This window comes from Microcaecilia unicolor, chromosome 1, assembly GCF_901765095.1.
Source record: "Microcaecilia unicolor chromosome 1, aMicUni1.1, whole genome shotgun sequence".
NCBI classification, from domain to species: domain Eukaryota; kingdom Metazoa; phylum Chordata; class Amphibia; order Gymnophiona; family Siphonopidae; genus Microcaecilia; species Microcaecilia unicolor.
Window position 1 is genome coordinate 514,540,233 of NC_044031.1, and position 21,879 is coordinate 514,562,111.

At 42.1% G+C, this 21,879-nt stretch overlaps 1 protein-coding gene across 9 annotated transcripts in view; it reads right to left on the minus strand.

Annotated features, from left to right (window-relative positions):
* Nucleotides 1-1,453: 1,453 nt before the first annotated feature.
* Nucleotides 1,454-21,879, minus strand: part of EYA1 (EYA transcriptional coactivator and phosphatase 1) — a 321,910-nt gene continuing 301,484 nt past the window's right edge. For 8 of the 9 annotated variants that reach the window (XM_030215477.1, XM_030215459.1, XM_030215501.1 and 5 more), the window contains one exon: nucleotides 9,648-10,741. In XM_030215477.1, the coding sequence (XP_030071337.1) occupies nucleotides 10,661-10,741 (81 nt within the window). In that variant the 3' untranslated portion in view covers nucleotides 9,648-10,660. Of the gene's footprint in view, nucleotides 1,721-9,647; nucleotides 10,742-21,879 lie in introns of those variants that run through there. The other variant, XM_030215486.1, reaches the window with a different exon arrangement.

The following is a 21,879-nucleotide window of genomic DNA, read 5'->3' on the forward strand; positions in this document are numbered from 1 at the left end:
CTGGGAGGGCTGGACTGAAGGGGGCCTTCCAGCTGGCTGGAAAGAAGGCACGGGGGGGGGCAAGGGCCTTGGAACTGGGAGGGAGGGCAGGGGGCCCTTACAGTTGTGAGGGAATGGGGCCCTTTACAGTTGTGAGGGAGAGCAGGGGGCCTTGGAACTGGGAGGGAGGGAAGGGGGCCTTGGGAGCTGGGGGGGAGGGCCTGGGGCCTTGGAACTGGGAGGGAGGGGGGGAGGGCGGGCAGGGGGCCTTGCAGCTGGGAAGGGGGGAGGACTGGAGCCTTGGAGCTGGGAGGGAGGGACAGAGGGGGCCTTGGAGCTGGCAGGGAAGGAGGATGGCAGGGGGCCTGGCAGCTGCAACGGGAGGGGGGCCTTGGGAAAAAAAAACATTCCAATACGCGCCCGTTTTAACGGGCTTAACGGCTAGTAGTGTATAAATGGTCTTTAAAAAGACCTGTGTATTGGATCGTAGAACGGATCACTTGCGTGAAGGGTTCAGCAGTAAATTTGAAGAAACAGCTATTTTCTCCTCTCCTTTTATAAGGGCTGTCATTTGCCATCAGCTGTTTCTTCAAATTTACTGCTGAACCCTTCACGCAACTGATCCGTTCTACGATCCAATACAAAGGTCTTTTTTAAGACCATTTATACACTATTTGCCAGTATTTCTTATTCTGGATCATCATTAGCTGTCTACCTTAGTATTTAGACTCCTGATACAGGCCTTTTGGCCGAAACACAACGGTTGTGTCGAGTCAAATATACTAATTAATAAAATTTGGTTTTAGCTTTACTGTGATCCAGTCTCTGGGACTCCTGGTTTTGTGCCCACTTTTCTGTTTGTTTTACAAAGTATCCGTGGGTCTTCTTTGAGTTCTTCACGCTTTGTGGATTCTCTATATACTTACTGCACCACCATTTCCATTTTTTTTAAAGTCCTTTTACAGGTGGTGGTAAAAGGAGGCATCAGCATGTGCACTGACGCAACTGTAGGGATCCTTTTACCACCGCTTGGAAAAAGGATCCCCTAACCTTCCATTGCCCTAGGTACAAAACAAGTACCTGTATATAATATGTAAACCACTTTAATTGTAACCGCAGAAAGGCAATATATCAAATCCCCTTTCCGTTTCAGGACAAATTTATTTATGAACAGAGACATACCTTACGGTGTCTTATTTTAAGGTTTGTACCTGATTATTCAGTGAATTGGTAATTCAGAGGACACTGCATTATTTATTAAAATACTATACAGCATGTGAAAGTCTGGAAAGAAAAGGTAAAATGCAGCAACATTTACCATACTCATTAAATTAAAAATTGTAAAAAAAAAAGAAAAAACAGCAGGCATGAGATTCATTTTTTTAAACGTTTCATAATCTATTTTATTAATTTAAACACAAAATTAATGAAGGAAAATTCTGTACATATTTTGGACACAACACCCTTTTGTACAACAAGATCCAGATAAAATATTGAATTTTCAGTATGTTTATTGTCTATAAAAAATATTTAAAGGTGGAAAGAAAGCTCCTCCTGCTGATTACTGTACTTAAAATAAAGCAGCAAGCAAAAACATTTTCATTCCACTAGAAATGAAGCAAACTTTCAAATCCATAAATGGATAATCCTAGCAGCAATATAAGGCCTCTGAAAGGAGACAGTTACCTTGTTTATACACACTGACTTCTTTTTGCAGATGTGCAAAGCTGGGGTTTTAATCCTCAAAAAGACAAAAACAAATCTGAATCACTGGTGCCAAAATTTCTTTAATATGAGTATGTTAAAAGTGAAGGAGGAGAACTGGTAAAATTCAGGAGCAGATTTCAGATGCATAGGGGCCCTTTTAAAAAGCAACACTAAAATCTGGCCTTATTGTGCCTGTACGTGGGTCTTTCCTGCGTGCTAAGGCCATTTTTAGTGCAACAGTAAAATGAGTGATTTTCAAATTTTTGTATTAATGGCCATGTGCTAATGTTCCAGTAATGCAGAGAAAGAGCAGACCGTATACACCAAAAGGTGAAGACGGTAGACAATTTATTGAAAACAGAAGAGAGAAAAAAACAGTGCCCAACATGGCCACTTTTTGCACTCTAGAGTTAACAAAACAGGCAATTAGCCAACACAGTCACAGCAGTGCTCTACAAAGTTTCATTCATGAAATCTAGCATGAAGTGTGTCCTATTGGTTCTCTCTAGTCATTTGCCCATGATACAGCCATCCTTAAGCAAAACATGGCCCTGTTTTTATCGCTTTTGTTTTCACCTTCTGGTGCATATGGGCTGCTCTTTATCTACATTCCTGGAGCACTTGCTGATCAACGCCTCCTGTTGTTCTGCTATTGCGCATGCGCTAATGTTGCCATTAGTATGTGGCAATTAAAAAAGATTAACACCCATAACCATTCAAAATCTACCTTCTATAGCATTAAACCTAATATCTAGAAGGCATATTTAAATATTGTTGGATCTATGAGAAACACATAACTCAACCCTTAGGCAATAACTTAGCCAATCAAATATAGGGCAAATATTTAATCTTCATTGATCCATAAAGTACAGAGTCCTTCTCAAATACTGTCAAAATCATAAAAAGTACTTATCTTTTATTTCTGCATCAATTTTTCAATTTTTTGGAATGTATACAATTCAAGACAGGAAGCCCATCAAACTGACAAGAATTCACAATTCTTAAGTACATAAGTATTGCCATATTGAGACAGACCAAAGGTCCATCAAGCCCAGCATTCTGTTTTCAACAGTGGGCAATCCATGTCACAAGTACCTGGCAAGATCCCAGAACAGTACAATACATTTTATGCTGCTTATCTTAGAAATTAGCAATGGATTTTCTCCAAGTCTATTTAAATAATGGTATATGGACTTTGTCTTTAGGAAGCCATCCAAACTTTTTAAAACCCCGCTAAGGTAACTGGCAACGAATTTCACCATATGTCTGTTTCAAGGTCTGTCTCCTTCTCAAGAGGTGTCCTTCTCACCATCAAGAGATGGACAGTTCTTGAGAAGGAGACAGATCTCTTGAGATGAACATCTCTTGAGAAGGAGACAGACCTTGGAACAGCTGTATGGCGAAACGTGAATTCATGTCAGTTTGATGGGTCTCCTGTCTTGAATTTTATATATTCCAAAAAATTGAAAAATTGATGAAGATATAAATAAAAGATAAGTATCTTTCATGCTTTTGACAGTATTTGATAAGGACTCTCTACTTCATGGATCAATGAAGATTACATATTCGCCCTATATTTGATTGGCTAAGTTATTGTCTAATGGTTGAATTACGCATTTCTGATAGATCCAGCAATATTTAAATATGCCTTCTAGATATTAGGTTTAATGCTATGGGAGTTAGATTTTGAATGGTTATAGATTTTTAACTCCTCCCTGTTTAAGTGCTTTTTTTGTACTGTGGATTAAATTAAAAAAGATTAGCACATGAACCCTTACCGCCTATTTTGTAGGCAGTAAGGGCTCACGTGCTATCAGCTAGCATGCAGCAATGTAGCTATGCTGATTACCACAAAAATGCCCACTCTCTGTCCCCCAGACATGCCCCCTCTGCAGTAAAGTAAAAATAATTTTTTAGCGCATGGTGTGCTTGCGCTAACACGGAACTGACTACAGGACACCCGAGCGTACCCTGCAGTAAACCCTTTAAAGCTGCAGTATGCATGTGCTAGTGCTTGCTGCAGTTTTAAGGACCCCATAGTCTGGAAAGTCAGAATTTTATTTAGGTCAGTGAGCAGACCTGATGGCTCCGTGCAGGAAGAGTCTTGGGCTAATTATTAGGAATGGGCAACAAGAAAATTTCCATGACTTGTCGTTTCATGTGTTTTTTCTGGAGATGTCTGTTTGTTTTCATTTAGCCGTTTTTGTCATGGGAGTAAAGTCATATAGAGGCTCATTTTCAATGCACATAGACCTACAAAGTTACATTAGTTCCTATGTGCTTTGAAAATGAGCGCCATAGTGCAAGCTATTTGGAAAAAGGGCATACTCTTTCCAATGGAGAGCACACTCTTTTCCCTATAGCATGCTCTTGCCCGTGCTATACATGCAGGTTCATATATAGTTCACAATAGTACACTATTGGGCAAAGAGTATGCAATCTTTTAGAAAGAATACACCCATTTTCCAAATAGAGTGCACTCTTTTGAAAAAGTATGCACAATTTTTGGGCAACCCCCTTCCCCAAATTTGTTTTTTTTTTCTGCTCATTTTCAGGTTTTAACAACATGTTGACATTTCCCATGTGGCTGCAAATGACAGTCCATCTCTACTAATTGTGAGCATCCAATTAACCTTCCTTAAAAAGGCTACATAGAAGTCTTCATCGTACAGTAGTCCCCACTAATATATTGTTGTTACTTCAAATTCTTATCCCATTTATTAATGAACCATTTATGTCATGTTATACATTTTTTGTATGGAGTCCCACTCATGGCATCACATAAAGCCGACCCCCAATATTTAACCCACAGAGGTCAGCATTTTAAAAAAATATCAGTCACCACAGGCTTTTTAGAGCCATATTCCAGCTGGCACTGAATAGCTAGGTATAATTGGGTCACTGACAGTTATCTTGGTATCGACAAAGTTCAGACCAATACCCAGATAACTACCTGAATAAAATCAATGCATATTTTTGCCATCCTATCTTTACCTGGTTACTTACCCGGCTAGCAGACTGAAAAATGCTGCTAACTGGGTAACTCCCAGCTCTACCCAAGTTCTGTCCTCTGACCACCCTAGCATAAGCCTGGGTGTTCAGTGACACCATCTGGATAATGATGCTGAAAATCTGGGTATGGGTCCAGTGAGCGGGACTTATCTGGGTAGAAGCCGTTTCTATGGATACGTCTAGCTAAATATTGCTATTATTAAGGGCATGTCTATATATATATTTTTTTCTACACAAATTAAATATATGGATTGGACAGTTTTTTCATACATAGCCCTATTTTAAAAAGTGTGGAATGATTTTGCAGTTACTTGAATTAAGGGGAGAAGATAGTGACGTGGGCTATCACTAAGATATGTTATTTTACTGTTAACCCCAGTTATTAGTCACCACCTTGTGGCACTTCTCTACCACAGGTTGTTGTCTCCCATAGTAAAGAACCAACATTGCGTACGAGCCACATTGCATGCAACATTAGTCCATTGGGCCATCAAGTTGTGGCCAGATGCTCCCAGGCCATTGTGTAAAGGGGCTGGTAACAGGTCAGTAAATGTTGGCAATATAGCCCCTCAAAGCAGAATGCCCCTTTAGGGCACCCTCCTGAACAAGCTCTCCTCCCAAACCATCCCCTTGACTAGCCCCTCCCCTCGTGGCGGTCCTCACCATGAACCCCCAACCTTCTCCTCCCACCTCCCTGAAGGCCCCCCATGGGCCTATTGTAAGTAAATCATTGGTGGCTATTGGTCTGGGCAGGAGTGATGCCTGGTTGCCCCTGCCCTCGTGGGCATCATAATCCAAACTAGCTCCAAGTCTACCACTAGGGGATCATCGTTCCATATGCCCTTACACAGAAAGATTAATCATAGCAGCAGTTATGCAAAACTACTGCTAGGGGTTGCCAGCACCATTTAGATTACAGTACCAGTGAGAACAGGAGTGATTGACCATTGCTCTTGCCCAGACCACTCACCACCAAATATTTACCTATGGTAGGCTCATTGAGGGCCTTCAGAAGGGTGGGGGAGGGTTTCAGGCTTGAGGTGGGTTAATGGTAGGGACCACCACTGAGGGGGGCTAGTTGGGTTGGGGGATGGTTCAGGGCTAACTTTGTGGGAGGAGGCACTCTAGAGGGACATTCAGCTTGGGGGGGGGTCCTATTGCTAACATTTACTGGGCCTGGGTCACCCCCTTTACACAGTGGCCCAGTAGCATTTGATTGCAACTTGGCAACCTAATGCTCCTGTGTGGTAACTGTGGCTTACAGTGTGCGCTTAGCATTTAGATAATAATGAGCTACTTTAACGTGCATTTGCATGTTTTGCATTTTATTATGATGCTGCTCATGGTGACTTAGACAACACTGCATTAGGGCAACACAACCTGCATTAGTGCCCTTTAAGTCACATTAAGGGGCAAATAATTCAGATTACTTCCTATCACAGCTTGATAACTCCCTCCTTCTTTAGTAGCAAAATAGCATGTATTAATGGTAACCCAAGTTGATAACTATGCCCCTCAATGTTGTGGGTGTTCCCAGTATTTCTTAGAGGGCCATCATGGTAAATACTGAGAAAATATCGCAATGGTCTGTCAACTGCATGGCAGATAATACACTACGCAATTAGCTGCAACTTTTGAAGTGGTGTCAACAGCTCTCATCTGTGGCTAATAACTCTATATTAGATGTAAGGTGACATCCAGGTCCCAAAAGGCATTTTCTGTGTTAGGATGCTTAATGCATGCTAACTCTTAGATGGTAATTCTACGAAGGGGCGCCTAGATTTAGGCACTATGAAGCACATATTTGAAGCCTATTCTATGCAAAAAATAGGTGCCTTTTCTCCCTTATAGAATACCAGCGTACTTGACCAACATAGTTCTTATATTTAAGGTTAGGACACTTATACCAGCCATACAGCTGGTGTAAACAATCGCACCTAGACTGCAAAAAACTGAATGAATTATAAGATTTTATAATCTACTAGGTCGAAATTCAAAGTGATTTACCAGCCAGAAATGGCTCCTAGCCAGTTCAGGCTAATCACTCATTTTTAGCAGCACTTAATCAGTTAGTGCCACTAAAAATAACCAGATAGTTATTATTGGCTATTATGGGGGTGTTCCAGGGGTGGAGTCAGCACTTGGCCGATTAAGTGCTGATATTCAGAGCTTTAGCCTACCAGATTAATTGTATAAATAGGACCCGCATAAAAGTCAGTCCTATATTTATATGGGAACCCATAGCTGGTTAAGTGCTGAATATCGCACTTAACCGGCTATGAGTTAGTCGGCTCTGCAAACTTAAAAATTCAATGCCGGAGCCCAGATATGGCCCAGCATTTTCTGGGTTTAATGCTGGCATCAGTCAACAAAACACTGAGTGCCACCAGCTGAATATTGACCCCTATAGGGGAGATTCTATATATGGTCCCTAAAATATCGGCGCTGAAATCAGTGCCAAGTGTATTCTATAATCGGCACCTAGATTTAGGTGCCGATTATAGAATACGCATAGTTGAATATTTCAGCGCCTAAAACAACGTGCATCCATTTACACCAACAAAAATGTGGCATAAATTCCAGCATGTACATTTATGCGCAATGGGCCATATTCTATAACTACACGTGTAAATTTCAGAACACCCACGAAACACCCATTTCTCCACCCATAACACGCCCCTTTTTTGCCTGCACATTAGAAGTTCGGCACACTTTGTTACAGAATACACTTAGTGAGTTGTGTGCCTAAATTCCAATCGGTGCAAATTAGTGCTCATTATTGCTTGTTAAGTGCTGATATCAGCGCTCATTACCTTGTTAAGCTTCTTAAGTTAGGCACATTGTTATATAATCTGCTTGGATTTCAGCACGGATTTCTAGGCGCACTGTATAGAATCCCCGGGTATGCTCATTAGGTACCCAGCCTAAAATTTGTCCATGTGAACACCCATATGCAAAGTATGCCATAGCATTTAGATGCATACTTAAGAATACCACTTAGCTGGAAACGTCTCATTTACTTGCAAATGTTTTCATATGTATGTAAATGACTAGAATGACCAGCATTTACATACATTCTTCCCATCTAAACTAGATGGCTCCTTAGAGATTACTCCCTTAGGGCCAGATTCTATAAATGGCACTGAAAATTAGGTGCCGGGAAAAATCTACGCTCAGCACTATTCAATAAAGGACATTCCAGGATGAGCATCCTTTATTGAATGGCGCTCAGTGTGGATTTCCACATCCAACTTTGGGAGCGAGGACTTACTTACACCTGCTGAAACCTGGTGTAAGTTGGGCGTGGATCTCTGTTATTCTACAGCACTATACCCCTGACCCATGCATCCCCTCCCCTTTTGAGCTGCACATGATCCGATTTAGGCACCCAGTATTATAGAATAGCACGCAGCCAGATCTGTGTGCAAATCATAATTAGTGACAATTAAGTGCTTGTTAACTTCAATAATTAAATCATTGGAGCACATTAACTAATTATTTTGTGCATGGATCTGGGATCCGTGCTCAATTTTGGGCACCCAAAAATTTGGGCAACCTTTATAAAAACCGGAGATTAATGTGCTGCATTAATTGATAGCCCAGATTTGCACTGTTGGCATGCAATAATTCTCATGTTATACAGCTAACATGGCGTGGAGGGGCATTTTCAATATGACGTCTAAGTCCGACTTTGGTCAAGACGTCCAGAATCCGAAAACAAATGTAGCGATTTTCAAAACAGCAAAACATCTATATTTGTTTTATTTGAAAATGGCTAGTTGCTAGATGTTTTTGTACTCTGTGCATTTTCGAAAAAAAAAAAAGGTCCAAGTGAAAAATGCACAAAATCAAGCCATTGGGATGTAGGAGGAGTTAGCATTCTTAGTAGACTGGCCACACAGACATCCCAGTAAGGCAATGGGACACCCTAGGAGGCACTGCAGTGGACTTCACCTAAATGCTTCCGGTACACATCTCACCATTGCTCCTTTATACTAAATAGTGAGCCCTCTAAAATACTACTGTACCCAACTATACACCACTACAATAGCAATTATGCCTGCAGGTGTCACCTAGATGTGGATACAGTAGGTGTTTGATGGGTTTTGGAGGGCTCACACTTTTCACCAAAACTGTAAGAGTGGGATACAGACCTGGGTCCCCTTCTCTACAGTGCACTGCACCGACGACTAGGCTTCTCCAGGGACCTGCTTGCTGCTCTAATAGAACTGTCTATAATATCTGAAGCTGTCATGGAGGGTGGTATGTACTGTTTCTTTTACATCTTTGGGGGGGTGGGAGGGGTTCAGTAACCACTGGGGGAGTAAAGGGGGATCATTCCTTTATTCCTCCAGTGGGTATCTGGTCATTTAGGGCACTTTTTTGTGGCTTACTCATTGTTAGAACAAATGCAGCTCAAAACATCTTAGTTTTAGTCCCGGATATTTTCGTTTTGTTCCATTATGAGTGAAAATCTTCCAAGTCTTAGGAACACCCAAATCCCACCCTTAACACACCTCCTTGAGATTTGGGCACACTACAGACAAACTGCATAGAAAAATGGATTTCAAAAATACTGATTTGGAAGTTTTGGTGAGACAAACGTCCAAATGCTGCTTTATGCCACTTTTTAGACGTTTTTTTCTCTTTCAAAAATGAGCCCCATACTAAACAGGACCCATAGTTTTTTTCTTTCTTTCAAAAAAATTAAAAAAAAAAAAAAAAAAGAACACAGGCACTAAAATAGTTTGGTAAATTTCTAACGTCATTCTCTAGTCTTCAACTCAAGAAGGCATTTTCCAATACAAATATATATCTTTTGCTGAGGGTATTTTTTCTGCGGGTATAGGTGGTTGAGCAGTCATCTATGTTTTTAAGCAGGCAAAAATACATCATTTAAAAAAGAAAACAGAAAGGTAACTGAGAACATGCTTCATGATTGCCTCTGATATGTTTAATGGGGAAGGTGTTTAAGCAGTAAGAATTTTATCAAAATAGCCGAGAAGAGGTTAAACCACTGGAAAACAATAAAATGAATATTCTTATTGACACTTGACATCCATGCTTTTGGTCTTGACAAATGTATCTAAAAAAAATATCTACATATTTATACCTAACACTTTGATAAGGCACAGCACAACCATTTGTGCACACACTGCCTCTTAGTTTCACCTAGCAAAAGGCATTTCCACCTTTCAATAGCATTTACCTAAACAATATGTAAAAGAATCATCCATTATTACAAATTTACAGAAAAACATTTCTTCCTGTACATGATTGTCTCAGTGATGTACATATTTGTTTAAATTAGACATATTTTAGACTACAATAGGCGAGGTGCTAAAAATTAAAAGTACTTGCCAAGTCATAAGGCCAAGGCCTATAATGGCCTGTGCATCCTATCCTTAGTTTCTTCCTATAGGATATGAAAACACTCTGTTCATAAATAAGTAGTGACATATAGAGAGTACCCTGGGCATGAAACCAAATAGTAAACCTTCTTTACAAGAAAATTTGTCTACTGGTGGTTTTTTTTTGTTTGTTTTTTAAATTTTATTTTAGCCTTCAGCATGTGCAATTGGCTTTGCTGTGTTGACGAAGCTCTGCATCACAGAGAAGAATCTAACAGCCACAACGCATTTACAGGTCCTTTCTTCACAGGTATGAACCTTTCTTTTTTTTCTTTTTTTTTTGTAGCACTGTGGAAAAAAGCAGGCCACTAGAACATCCTCATGGCTTATTTTCATCTGGCTCACAGTTCTGAAGTCAACAGCTCTTTTGGAAAAATAAAAATAAAGACATGCTCTTCCCTTTACAAAAAGGGCACAGGTTAAGACAAATTGCAGCTGTGCATCCACATGTTGATATCACAAGGTTCGACAGTCCAATGCTGACATGAGACACACTATACTGTCCATGGGTGGAAGGGAGGCGCCAGAGTTTCCAAAGTGCTGCTAAGTTGCTATAAGTATTCCAGTTCCAAGGCGTGATGTAAGGCCATAAGGTCAGAGTGACTTGAAATCCTCCAAAATGGCATAGCATGCTGTGAGCAAGAAAAAACAAAACAGAAGGTAAGAGAAAAGAGGAGGCAGAGTTGAAATCAATAATTTCAAGAACAGTTCTCATGTTGACATTTCATTTCTTACATTTTTTTTATAATAACATCTCGTTAATGTTACAAGGAATGTTCAATTTCAGCAATTCTGAACTAGCTATTGATGTGAGCTGAAGAAAAGGGTGAAAACAAAAAATGCTTGGTTTATTGGTTTCTCCGTCGGAGACACGCTCACACAATTGGCTGGAGCTGAGCCACCGTGTTTCAGAATGAAAGGGAGAGCGGAATATGAAATTCAACTACTGTATTTATTAGCTTTCTGCACCTAATATTACCCTAAGATAAATCGCAGCACAGGGAATAGGACGAATCACTTGGCTTGTCAGGTTACCTGGCTGGTGGAAGATAACAGCATAAAAGGTTGCAGCTCAGCAAACCTCAGCTCTAATCCCCACTTGTATTACTCACATAGGAAGCATTTCAGGGACCAGATGCTGGGATTTCAATAAAGGAACTGAGAGCACATTGCAAAAGACTCATCCTACCATAGCCCCACATGGATACTGAGCCTACAGAGGCCATCCCAGGACCAGGGTTTGGGGCTTTACACTCATCAACGCTGAAAAAAGAGAGTCCATTCCTGTGAGTGGAGGCACTGTCTAGCTTCAGCTGCTCTCTGCTCACTGCAGGATTGCACAGACGGGGTTCACTGTGCAGGAGTATTCAAGAGTTGTCCTAAATATGATCACGTCTATCAAACAAGTATTTTCAAATAAAGGTGGGAGACAAATTGTCTGAACCTCAAAGACTTGAATGTGGAGTTCAACAAACTTCTTTTCCACCTCTGGTCCTGTTTAACATTTTCTTATTTCCTCTGTGTGATTTTATCAAAGAAACATGTCTTCCTTTTTATCTGCATCCTGATGAGATTGAGTTGAGGGAGGGGGAAGTTATCAACATGGGCTACTATTCAGACAGGTTATTTTATCACAAGTCATTGCATAAAATGGAACCTGTTTTGAAATAGCACAACTTGTGGTAAAATAACCTGTTTTAAGAGTAGCCCAGTTTGATAACTTCCACCTGAGTTGGCATGTCTACTTGGAAAAGCAACGCTAATGCTGTATGATCTTGTCTCTCTGACATTTTACAGTGGATAAGATTTACTACACTCAAACTTAATTGTAAGAAAACAGACATGCAATGGAATAGTGATCTAAAGCAGTTGAGATGGCAAGCACGCACTTCTTTTTATGGTCTGCCCTGTACTGCCCAATCATCAATTAAAACCTTGGGAGTTACAATGGACTCAACTTTACATATAGAAGACAAAATTGTTGATGTGGAACAAGAGAATTTTTTGGAAACTGTAGCAGCCCCTTCTTCAACTTTGGAATTCTATGCAAGAGGAACTGAGGCAGACAACAGATTATATACATTTTGGGATGCTTTTCCTTAAAATTCCTGCTATTAACATCTTAGATCCAATAAATAGTGGACTTGAGTGTTGGAAACTAAATTTATCACCTTTATTATAATTATTCTTCATTATGGTAAAATTATTGTAATGTTTACCACACTATGCTTAATCAAGAGTATCTTGAAATGTTTGTATAAACTTATAATTGAAAATTATCTGCAGATAGTGCCAGGTCAGAGTGTTGATGTTAGGTGCCAATTAGTCACCTAATTTCCAAGCTACAATGACAATTGGTTGACTATCAGTAAGAAAATTTAAGCAGGAGCATTGACACCAGGCATTGACATGTGGTAAGTAGTTGCACCTAAAGTTATATGCGTAGCTACAGACATACACTAGTATGCCATGAAGGCAATTATGCACGTAAGAACTGACTGAAAATTTTCACTTAGCGCCCTAACTCTGTGCACCAAACCCGGACAGCAACGCTTACCCTGATCTGGAGAAGTGCTATTTTCATTGCCTTAATTCCTATTATGCTTTTGTTCTGTTAGTCCTTTATGATAATTTTGGATGTTTTCTGTTAGTCACCAAGAACTTGACCTTGACACTCTCACTTTCACTCTCTCTCTCTCTATATATAGTGTATTTCAACATATATTTTATTGATCAATACTTCAACACAGTGCGTTTTTTCTAGCAAAAAAGGTGCTGGTACTCAAATGCCAGGCCACACTTCAGGGGTGGGTGATCACTGAGGGACCCACCCCACATTAGCCAGGCCCCCTGCAACAAGTCACAGAATCTATGACAAGGCAGAATTGATGTGTAGAGCCTGAGCTCTTTCATTAAAACTTGTGGACCCTGGGTCAATTTTAGCAGACAATGGAAAAGGTGCCGGTACTCAGTACCCCCAAGTATCCCCTCAAAAAAAGGTCCTGCTTCAACATAACAATATAACAATCTTGCAAAATCAATAAAGCACAATTAACAAATCACAGCCTCTACCATTAGCTATAAGTACAGCCACACTTACTGCTGGCCTAAAAACACAATTATATGCAAATTCTTCCCCAGTGGTGGTGTGAGGATGCAGAGGAATGCGGAGCATTATTAGCATAAGTCAATAGAGGCTGAAGATTGAGGCCAAGTGCAAAAAACTATTTTCAGAGGACTGTGTTCATGAGGAGCTGGCTCAACTAAAGGTGGACAAAGTGATGGGCTGGATGGCATACATCCAAGGGTACTGAAGGAACATAGGAAAGTTCTAGTAGCTCTTCGGGCTGACCTTTTCAATGCTTCTCTAGAGTGGTCCTGGAGGACTGGAGAAGAGCAGATGTGGTTCTTCCCCACAAAAGTGGAAGTAAGGAAGAGGTTGGGAACTACAGGTCGGTAATTTTGACTTCCATGGTAAGTAAATTAATAGAGGCGGATCTTCTTAGAGAAATCTGATTAATTTCTTTGACTGGATGACCAGAGAGTTGGATTGAGGGAGAATGCTAGATGTGGTGTATTTATATTTTAGCAAAGCCTTTGACATGGTTCCACATAGTAACATGGAGGGGCATAATCAAACGGGGCCGGGCATCTATATGGGCGGCCATCTCTAAGGCCGGCCCCAGGAAGCGGCATACCTGACCGTATTATCAAAACAAGATGGCCGGCCATCTTTCGTTTCGATAATACGGTTGGGGCCGGCCAAATCTCAACATTTGGGCCGCCCATAGAGATCGCCGGCGTTAGAGATGGCCGCCATTGGTTTTTGCTGATAATGGAAACTAATGGCGGCCATCTCAAACCCGGCCCAATCCAAGCCCTTTGGTCGTGGGAGGAGCCAGCATTTATAGTGCAGTGGTCCCCCTCACATGCCAGGACACCAACCTGGCACCCTAGGGGGCACTGCAGTGGACTTCACAAATTGATCCCAGGTGCATAGCTCCCTTACCTTGGGCGCTGAGCCCCCCCAAACCCCCCAAAGCCACTACCCACAACTGTACAACACTACCATAGCCTTAAGGGGTGAAGGGGGCACCTACATGTGGGTACAGGGGTTTCGGGTGGGTTTTGGAGAACTCCCATTTACCACCACAAGTGTAACAGGTAGGGGGGGGGGGACGGGCCTGGGTCCGCCTACCTGAAGTGCACTGCAGTACCCACTAAAAACTGCTCCAGGGGCCTGCATAGTGCTGTGATGGAGATGGGTATGACAATTGAGGCTGGCATAGAGGCTGGCACAAAAATGTTTATTTATTTTTTGGGGGGTGGGAGGGGGTTGGTGACCACTGGGGGAGTAAGGGGAGGTGATCCCCGATTCCCTCCGGTAGTCATCTGGTCAGTTGGGGCACTTTTATGAGGCTTGGTCCTAAAAATAAATGGACCAAGTAAAGCCGGCCAAGTGCTCGTCAGAGCCGGTCTTCTTTTTTCCATTATCGGCCGAAGCCAGCCATCTCGTAACCACGCCCCCATCCCACCTTTGGTACCCTGCCGACATGCCCCCTTTAACTTTGGCTGGCCCTGCGATGGAAAGCAGTTGAAGCCGGCCAAAATCGGCTTTCAATTATACCAATTTAGCCGGGTTCAGGAGAAGGCCGGCCATCTCCTGATTTGTGTCGGAAAATGGCCGGCCTTCTTCGAAAATTAGCAGGATAGTAACATAGTAGGTGACGGCAGAAAAAGACCTGTACGGTCCATCCAGTCTGCCCAACAAGATAAACTCATATGCGCTACTTTATATGTATACCTGACCTCGATTTGTATCTACCACTTTCAGGGCACAGACCGTAGAAGTCTGCCTAGTACTAGCCCTGCCTCCCAACCACTAGCGCCGCCTCCCAATCTCCACTAAGTTTCTGATGATCCATTCCTTCTGAACAGGATTCCTTTATATAGATGAGTAACAGGCTGCACTCGGTATAGGTCCTAAAGTGACTGACTGGGTTAAGAACTGGTTGAGTGGAAGGTGATTGGTAAATGGAGCTCATTCTGAGAAAAAGGATATAATCAGTGGTATGCTGCAAGGTTCGGTTCTTTTTAACATTTTTGTAAGCAATATTGCGGAAGGACTGTCTGGCAAGGTTTGCCTCTTTGCGGATGATACCAAAATCTGCAATAGGGTAGACACCCCTGATGGTGTGGATAACATGAAGAAGCTTGAGGAATAGTCTGGAATTTTTCAGCTTAGATTTAATGCATTTTGGCTGCAAAACCCCAAGGGTACAGTTTAGGGGATGAAGAACTTTTGTGCATGAAAGAGGAGCATGACTTGGGTATTATCGTATGTGATGATATTAAAGTGGCCATATAGGTAGAAAAGGCAATGGCGAAAGCTAGAAGGATGCTTGGGTGCATAGGAAGAGGAATGGCCAGTAGGAAAAAGGAGGTGATGATGCCCCTGTATAAGACTCTGGCGAGGCTTCATTTAGCATAGTGTGTACAATTCTGGGAACCGCACCTCCAAAAATATAAAAACAGGATGGAGTCGGTCCAGAGGGCAGGCACTAAAATGGTCAGTGGTCTTCATCATAAAGTGTATGGGGACAGACTTAAAGATCTTAATATATATTCTTTGGAAGAAAGGTGGGAGAGGGGAGATATGAGAGAGACATTTAAATACCCATGCACATAAATGCACAGGCGAGTCTCTTTCAATTGAAAGGAAGCTCTGGAATGAGGGCGGGCATAGGATGTAAGTGAAAGGGGATAGACTCAGAAGTAACTTGAAGAAATACTTCTTCATGGAAAGGGTGGTGAATTAATGGAACAGCTTCCCGGTGGAATTGGTGGAGATGAAAACTGTGTCTAAAAATAAGAGTACATAAGATCTATAAGGGAGTGATAGGGGGGTAGATTGCATGGATGAGCAGACTGAACAGGTCATGTGGTCTTTATCTGCCTACATTTTTCTCTGTTTCTACAGTGGGGGAAATAAGTATTTGATCCCTTGCTGATTTTGTAAGTTTGCCCACTGACAAAGACATGAGCAGCCCATAATTGAAGGGTAGGTTATTGGTAACAGTGAGAGATAGCACATCACAAATTAAATCCGGAAAATCACATTGTGGAAAGTATATGAATTTATTTGCATTCTGCAGAGGGAAATAAGTATTTAATCCCTCTGGCAAACAAGACCTAATACTTGGTGGCAAAACCCTTGTTGGCAAGCACAGCGGTCAGACGTCTTCTGTAGTTGATGATGAGGTTTGCATACATGTCAGGAGGAATTTTGGTCCACTCCTCTTTGCAGATCATCTCTAAATTATTAAGAGTTCTGGGCTGTCGCTTGGCAACTCGCAGCTTCAGCTCCCTCCATAAGTTTTCAATGGGATTAAGGTCTGGTGACTGGCTAGGCCACTCCATGACCCTAATGTGCTTCTTCCTGAGCCACTCCTTTGTTGCCTTGGCTGTATGTTTTGGGTCATTGTCGTGCTGGAAGACCCAGCCACGACCCATTTTTAAGGCCCTGGCGGAGGGAAGGAGGTTGTCACTCAGAATTGTACGGTACATGGCCCCATCCATTCTCCCATTGATGCGGTGAAGTAGTCCTGTGCCCTTAGCAGAGAAACACCCCCAAAACATAACATTTCCACCTCCATGCTTGACAGTGGGGACGGTGTTCTTTGGGTCATAGGCAGAATTTCTCTTCCTCCAAACACGGCGAGTTGAGTTCATGCCAAAGAGCTCAATTTTTGTCTCATCTGACCACAGCACCTTCTCCCAATCACTCTCGGCATCATCCAGGTGTTCACTGGCAAACTTCAGACGGGCCGTCACATGTGCCTTCCGGAGCAGGGGGACCTTGCGGGCACTGCAGGATTGCAATCCGTTATGTCGTAATGTGTTACCAATGGTTTTCGTGGTGACAGTGGTCCCAGCTGCCTTGAGATCATTGACAAGTTCCCCCCTTGTAGTTGTAGGCTGATTTCTAACCTTCCTCATGATCAAGGATACCCCACGAGGTGAGATTTTGCATGGAGCCCCAGATCTTTGTCGATTGACAGTCATTTTGTACTTCTTCCATTTTCTTACTATGGCACCAACAGTTGTCTCCTTCTCGCCCAGCGTCTTACTGATGGTTTTGTAGCCCATTCCAGCCTTGTGCAGGTGTATGATCTTGTCCCTGACATCCTTAGACAGCTCCTTGCTCTTGGCCATTTTGTAGAGGTTAGAGTCTGACTGATTCACTGAGTCTGTGGACAGGTGTCTTTCATACAGGTGACCATTGCCGACAGCTGTCTGTCATGCAGGTAACGAGTTGATTTGGAGCATCTACCTGGTCTGTAGGGGCCAGATCTCTTACTGGTTGGTGGGGGATCAAATACTTATTTCCCTCTGCAGAATGCAAATAAATTCATATACTTTCCACAATGTGATTTTCCGGATTTAATTTGTGATGTGCTATCTCTCACTGTTACCAATAACCTACCCTTCAATTATGGGCTGCTCATGTCTTTGTCAGTGGGCAAACTTACAAAATCAGCAAGGGATCAAATACTTATTTCCCCCACTGTATGTAACATACAGATAGAAAGGAACCCTCTAAGTAGAAAAAAGGGATCTCTGCTCCCCCTTTTGGTAGCCCTGGAGAGCACAGCTCCCTCAGCCACCTCCCACCCACCTACTTACCTGGTTAGTGATTCTTCCAAGGACACAGTGAGTCCCCTTTTTAAACTTTGCTCTACCCTTGAAAATGAGCAAAGCCTTCTTCAATCTTACATCACCAAACAAGAACTCTATGAAGTCTAAATAATTTCCTGTTTCAACACATAGACACTAAAATACTATGGTGGAGCTATAGAGATGTTCACAAGAGCATCCATACAAAGAAAAATATGTTATATATTCACAAATCACTGACCAAGATGAGCCCTAAGCCAGGCCTGCTTTGTCAATTAGTGCTTCTGAATCTCTCTAATCTTGTTTTCATGACTGTGAATCTACCATGAATTTCATCTTTCCACTCAGAGAACTGTATACATTTCTACGGTGGAATTTCTGTGAATATACCTAATATTTACTTTATGTAATGGCCTTCATAAGCCTGGCAAAATGCTTGATTTTATTAACTGAAAACGCTTTAAACTCCTTAAGTAAAATCAATCTGCTGCCAGCACATAGTTGGCTTTCAAGCTAGTGTAGAGATTTCTCCTAAAAATTAAATGAGCCTAGGGAAATGCATATTTGTACTTTAGTATACAGTACTGTAGATGTAAGCATTTACTTCCCTAGTGCAATAAATTTACATAAGTTTCATTTTATCCAGATTGTTGTTCTCGTGCCATTTTTTAATCTCAAAAATGCAATCACTTAGAGGGTAATTTGCTAACAGAATGTGTAATGGACCTTGCAGTAGATAACATGTGCTAACAAGGTTAGCACACACTATAAGCAGTTTGTTTTTTCTACCAAAAAAGGTGCTGGTACTCAAATGCCAGACAACCTTCAGGGGTGAGGTAATCACTGAGGGACCCACCCCACAATAGCCAGGCCCCCTGCAACTAGTCACAGAATTTATGACAAGGCAGAATTGGTGTGTAGAGCCTGTGCTCTTTCATTAAAACTTGGGGACCCATGGGTCAATTTTAGTAGACAATGGAAAAATGTTCTGGTACTCAGTACCCCCCAAGTATCCCCTCAAGAAAAGCCCTGGCTGTAAGTGACTCTGTTAATGTTGATACTAGCTCAGCTTCTCATGCACCAAGCAAAGCTATCTAACCATAGAACTGTTTTAAGAGTCTGGCACTGGCATTGAATAATCATGTATGTACAGATGGCCAGCACTTCATTGGTTAAATACCGATATTCAGTCTTAACCAGTTTAGCTCTTTCGAAAAGTACAAAGACCAGGGGACACTCAATGAAGTTACATGGAAATACTTTTAAATCAAATAGGAGGAAATATTTTTTCACTTATCAAATAATTAAGCTCTAGAATTCGTTCCTGGAGGAAGTGGTAACAGCAGTTAGCATATCTGGGTTTAAAAAAGGATTGGACAAGTTCCTGGAGGAAAAGCCCATAGACTGTTATTGAGATGGACATGGGGGAAGCCACTGCTTGCCCTGGGATTGATACAATGGAATGTTGCTACTATTTGGGTTTCTGCCAGGTACTTGTGACTTGAATTGGCCACTGCTGGAAACAGGATACTGGGTTAGGTGGACCATTGGTGATAATGTCTCCATGGAGCACTGCGTTTGCTGTTGACCAGACCAAAGAGGGATTATCAAGATGAACCTTGTTAGTTTGGACAAAGGAGTCCCACTTCTCCTGAAGATATTGTCTAAACTCAGGGTGGGGGTATAAATAAGCTGGGATACGTGAGCTCACAGTGGATCAATAGGACGCAGGGGTCTCCACACCCAACCAAACCATGGCATGATCTGACACCTCTTCAGGGCCAATGGTCACAGAAACTACAGAGGAAAATAACAAAATAGCAACTAAAATGCAGTCAAGGCATGAATATGTTCCATGGGCCCTGGAGAGATGAGTGTAATCATGTGCACCTGGATACAAGGAGTGCCAAGCATCCACTAAGCCTAGAATGCGCACAAGGTGTGCCTAGTCCTTGTTACACAAATCTCCCACCTTTTTATTAGGTGCACTGTAGAGGCGTATTTTCAAAGCACTTAGACTTACAAAGCTATATAGTAACCTATGGAACTTTGTATGTCTAAGTGTTTTGAAAATGAGCCCCATATGAGCTAGAGTAGGATCCAGCACCCGATTCAAGTTACCTAAAATTACAAGGTTTCTATACTGACAGAAGAGACAAAGTGGAGGAGTGGCCTAGTGGTTAGGGTGGTGGACTTTGGTCCTAGGGAACTGAGTTCAATTCCCACTTCAGGCACAGGCAGGTCTGTCTGACTCTGGGCAAGTCACTTAACCCTCCATTGCCCCAGGTACAAATAAGTACCTGTATACAATATGTAAGCCACATTGAGCCTGCCATGAGTGGGAAAGTGTGGGGTACAAATGTAGCAAAATAAAAATAAAGTTGCACTAATTGGCAATGAAAAGGAATGGGACATAATTTATCACCTTTCTGTAGTTTTTTGCAACTACATTCAAAGCAGTTTACATAGTATATACAGGTACTTATTTGTACTTGGGGTAATGGAAGGTTAAGTGGCCAGAGTTACAAGGAGCTGCAGTAGGAATTAAACCCAATTCCCCAGGTTCAAAGTCCACTGCACTAACCACTAGACTACTCCACCACTCCAAGGCAGGATCCTTATCAATGGGGCCATAGCTAACAAGATCAGTTCTGCAGCCTGCAGCCATAATTTAATCAATACATATCACCCTTCCTGGTTTTAAGAGAGAATTCTGCTTTATAAGGAAGAGCTTTGCAGAGTAATATGGCCTCACCTCTCCATATGCCACCCGATGAGGAGTAAAAATCCTCTCCCACCTACTGTCTCTTTAATTTTTCATGTTCTACATCGAGTCACATCTCCTACAAGCATGCTACATCTGGTTTATGACACTCCAGAGCAGCCAGTATCTTACTGTGCTTCACAGGAGAGGCGATCCCACCAACATTGCAAGTGGCAATTTGACTGGTGACTACATTCATGGGGTTTCCAGAACACTGGGTAGGAAGGCAGAACACCCATCAAGTAGACAGGTCCAGGTGCCAGCCCTCACCCGGACCCTCCAGAGATCTTCACTCATACTTCTCCATTGAAATAATGTAATCTAATACCTCCTATCTTTGATCTCTAGTACCTAATACCATACACAGTAACTCTATAGACTTACAACACATAGTTTCCCATCCAGTCTCACCCTCCCAGCACCCAGCACCCAGCACCCGGAACCCTGAAACCCCAACAAGTAAGATCAGTAACCCACATATCTTTCCCCAATCAAGAAGAAAGAGAGGAGGAATCACACAGAAGATGCAGGGAGCCTCATTCCACATTCAAATGTGCATGCTTCAAAAGGGGGAGATAGTATAAGGCAGTAGTCTAGCACGTATCTTCAAATTCAACATCAGACTCAAGAACAGTATAACACAGTAAGATAGCATATGACACCCTATCAGCCAAGTGGTAAGACATAGAGGCAGTGCAGAAGTTACTATCAATTAGAGGAGTCCGGCTGATTTAACTGTTATACACATTCTTGGGCCTCTTCAGCAGAATCATAGGTTTTCCAGTGACCATGAAGAAACACTTTGAATATTGCTGGATGTAGCAACATGAAATGAGTGCCCTTTGAGGCCAAAGTAGAACAAATTGGATGATGCTGTCTCCTGCAATCCCTGAGCACAATTGAGTAGCTTTGAAAAAGTTTAATCGGGGAGCTGTCATATTGCAAAAACATCTTTCTTAACTGCTCCATTTTGCAGCGGTATTTGAATATATTTGCCACCACTATACGGGGCTGTTATTGATCATCCAGTGGCCTCCTGACACGGTGCATGTACTCCAAAACGTGGGCCCAGGTCTCTAGAGAGCATGAACTCCTTAGTCAGCCATTCTTCTAACAAGGTGGGCAGAGAGCGCTCCGGTAAATATTCTGAGAGGCCTATGATTCTGATATTGTTCCAGAGCAACCTGTTTTTGTTATCAACCAACTTGTCCTCCTGGGCAAGGAATGCGGTCTTGAGCTGCACCACTTGTGGGCCTAAACCATGGGAGCCATCCTCCAGTGCCGATACTCTATTCTCCAATTCTCCCATTCGAGAAGCAAGTGAGTCCA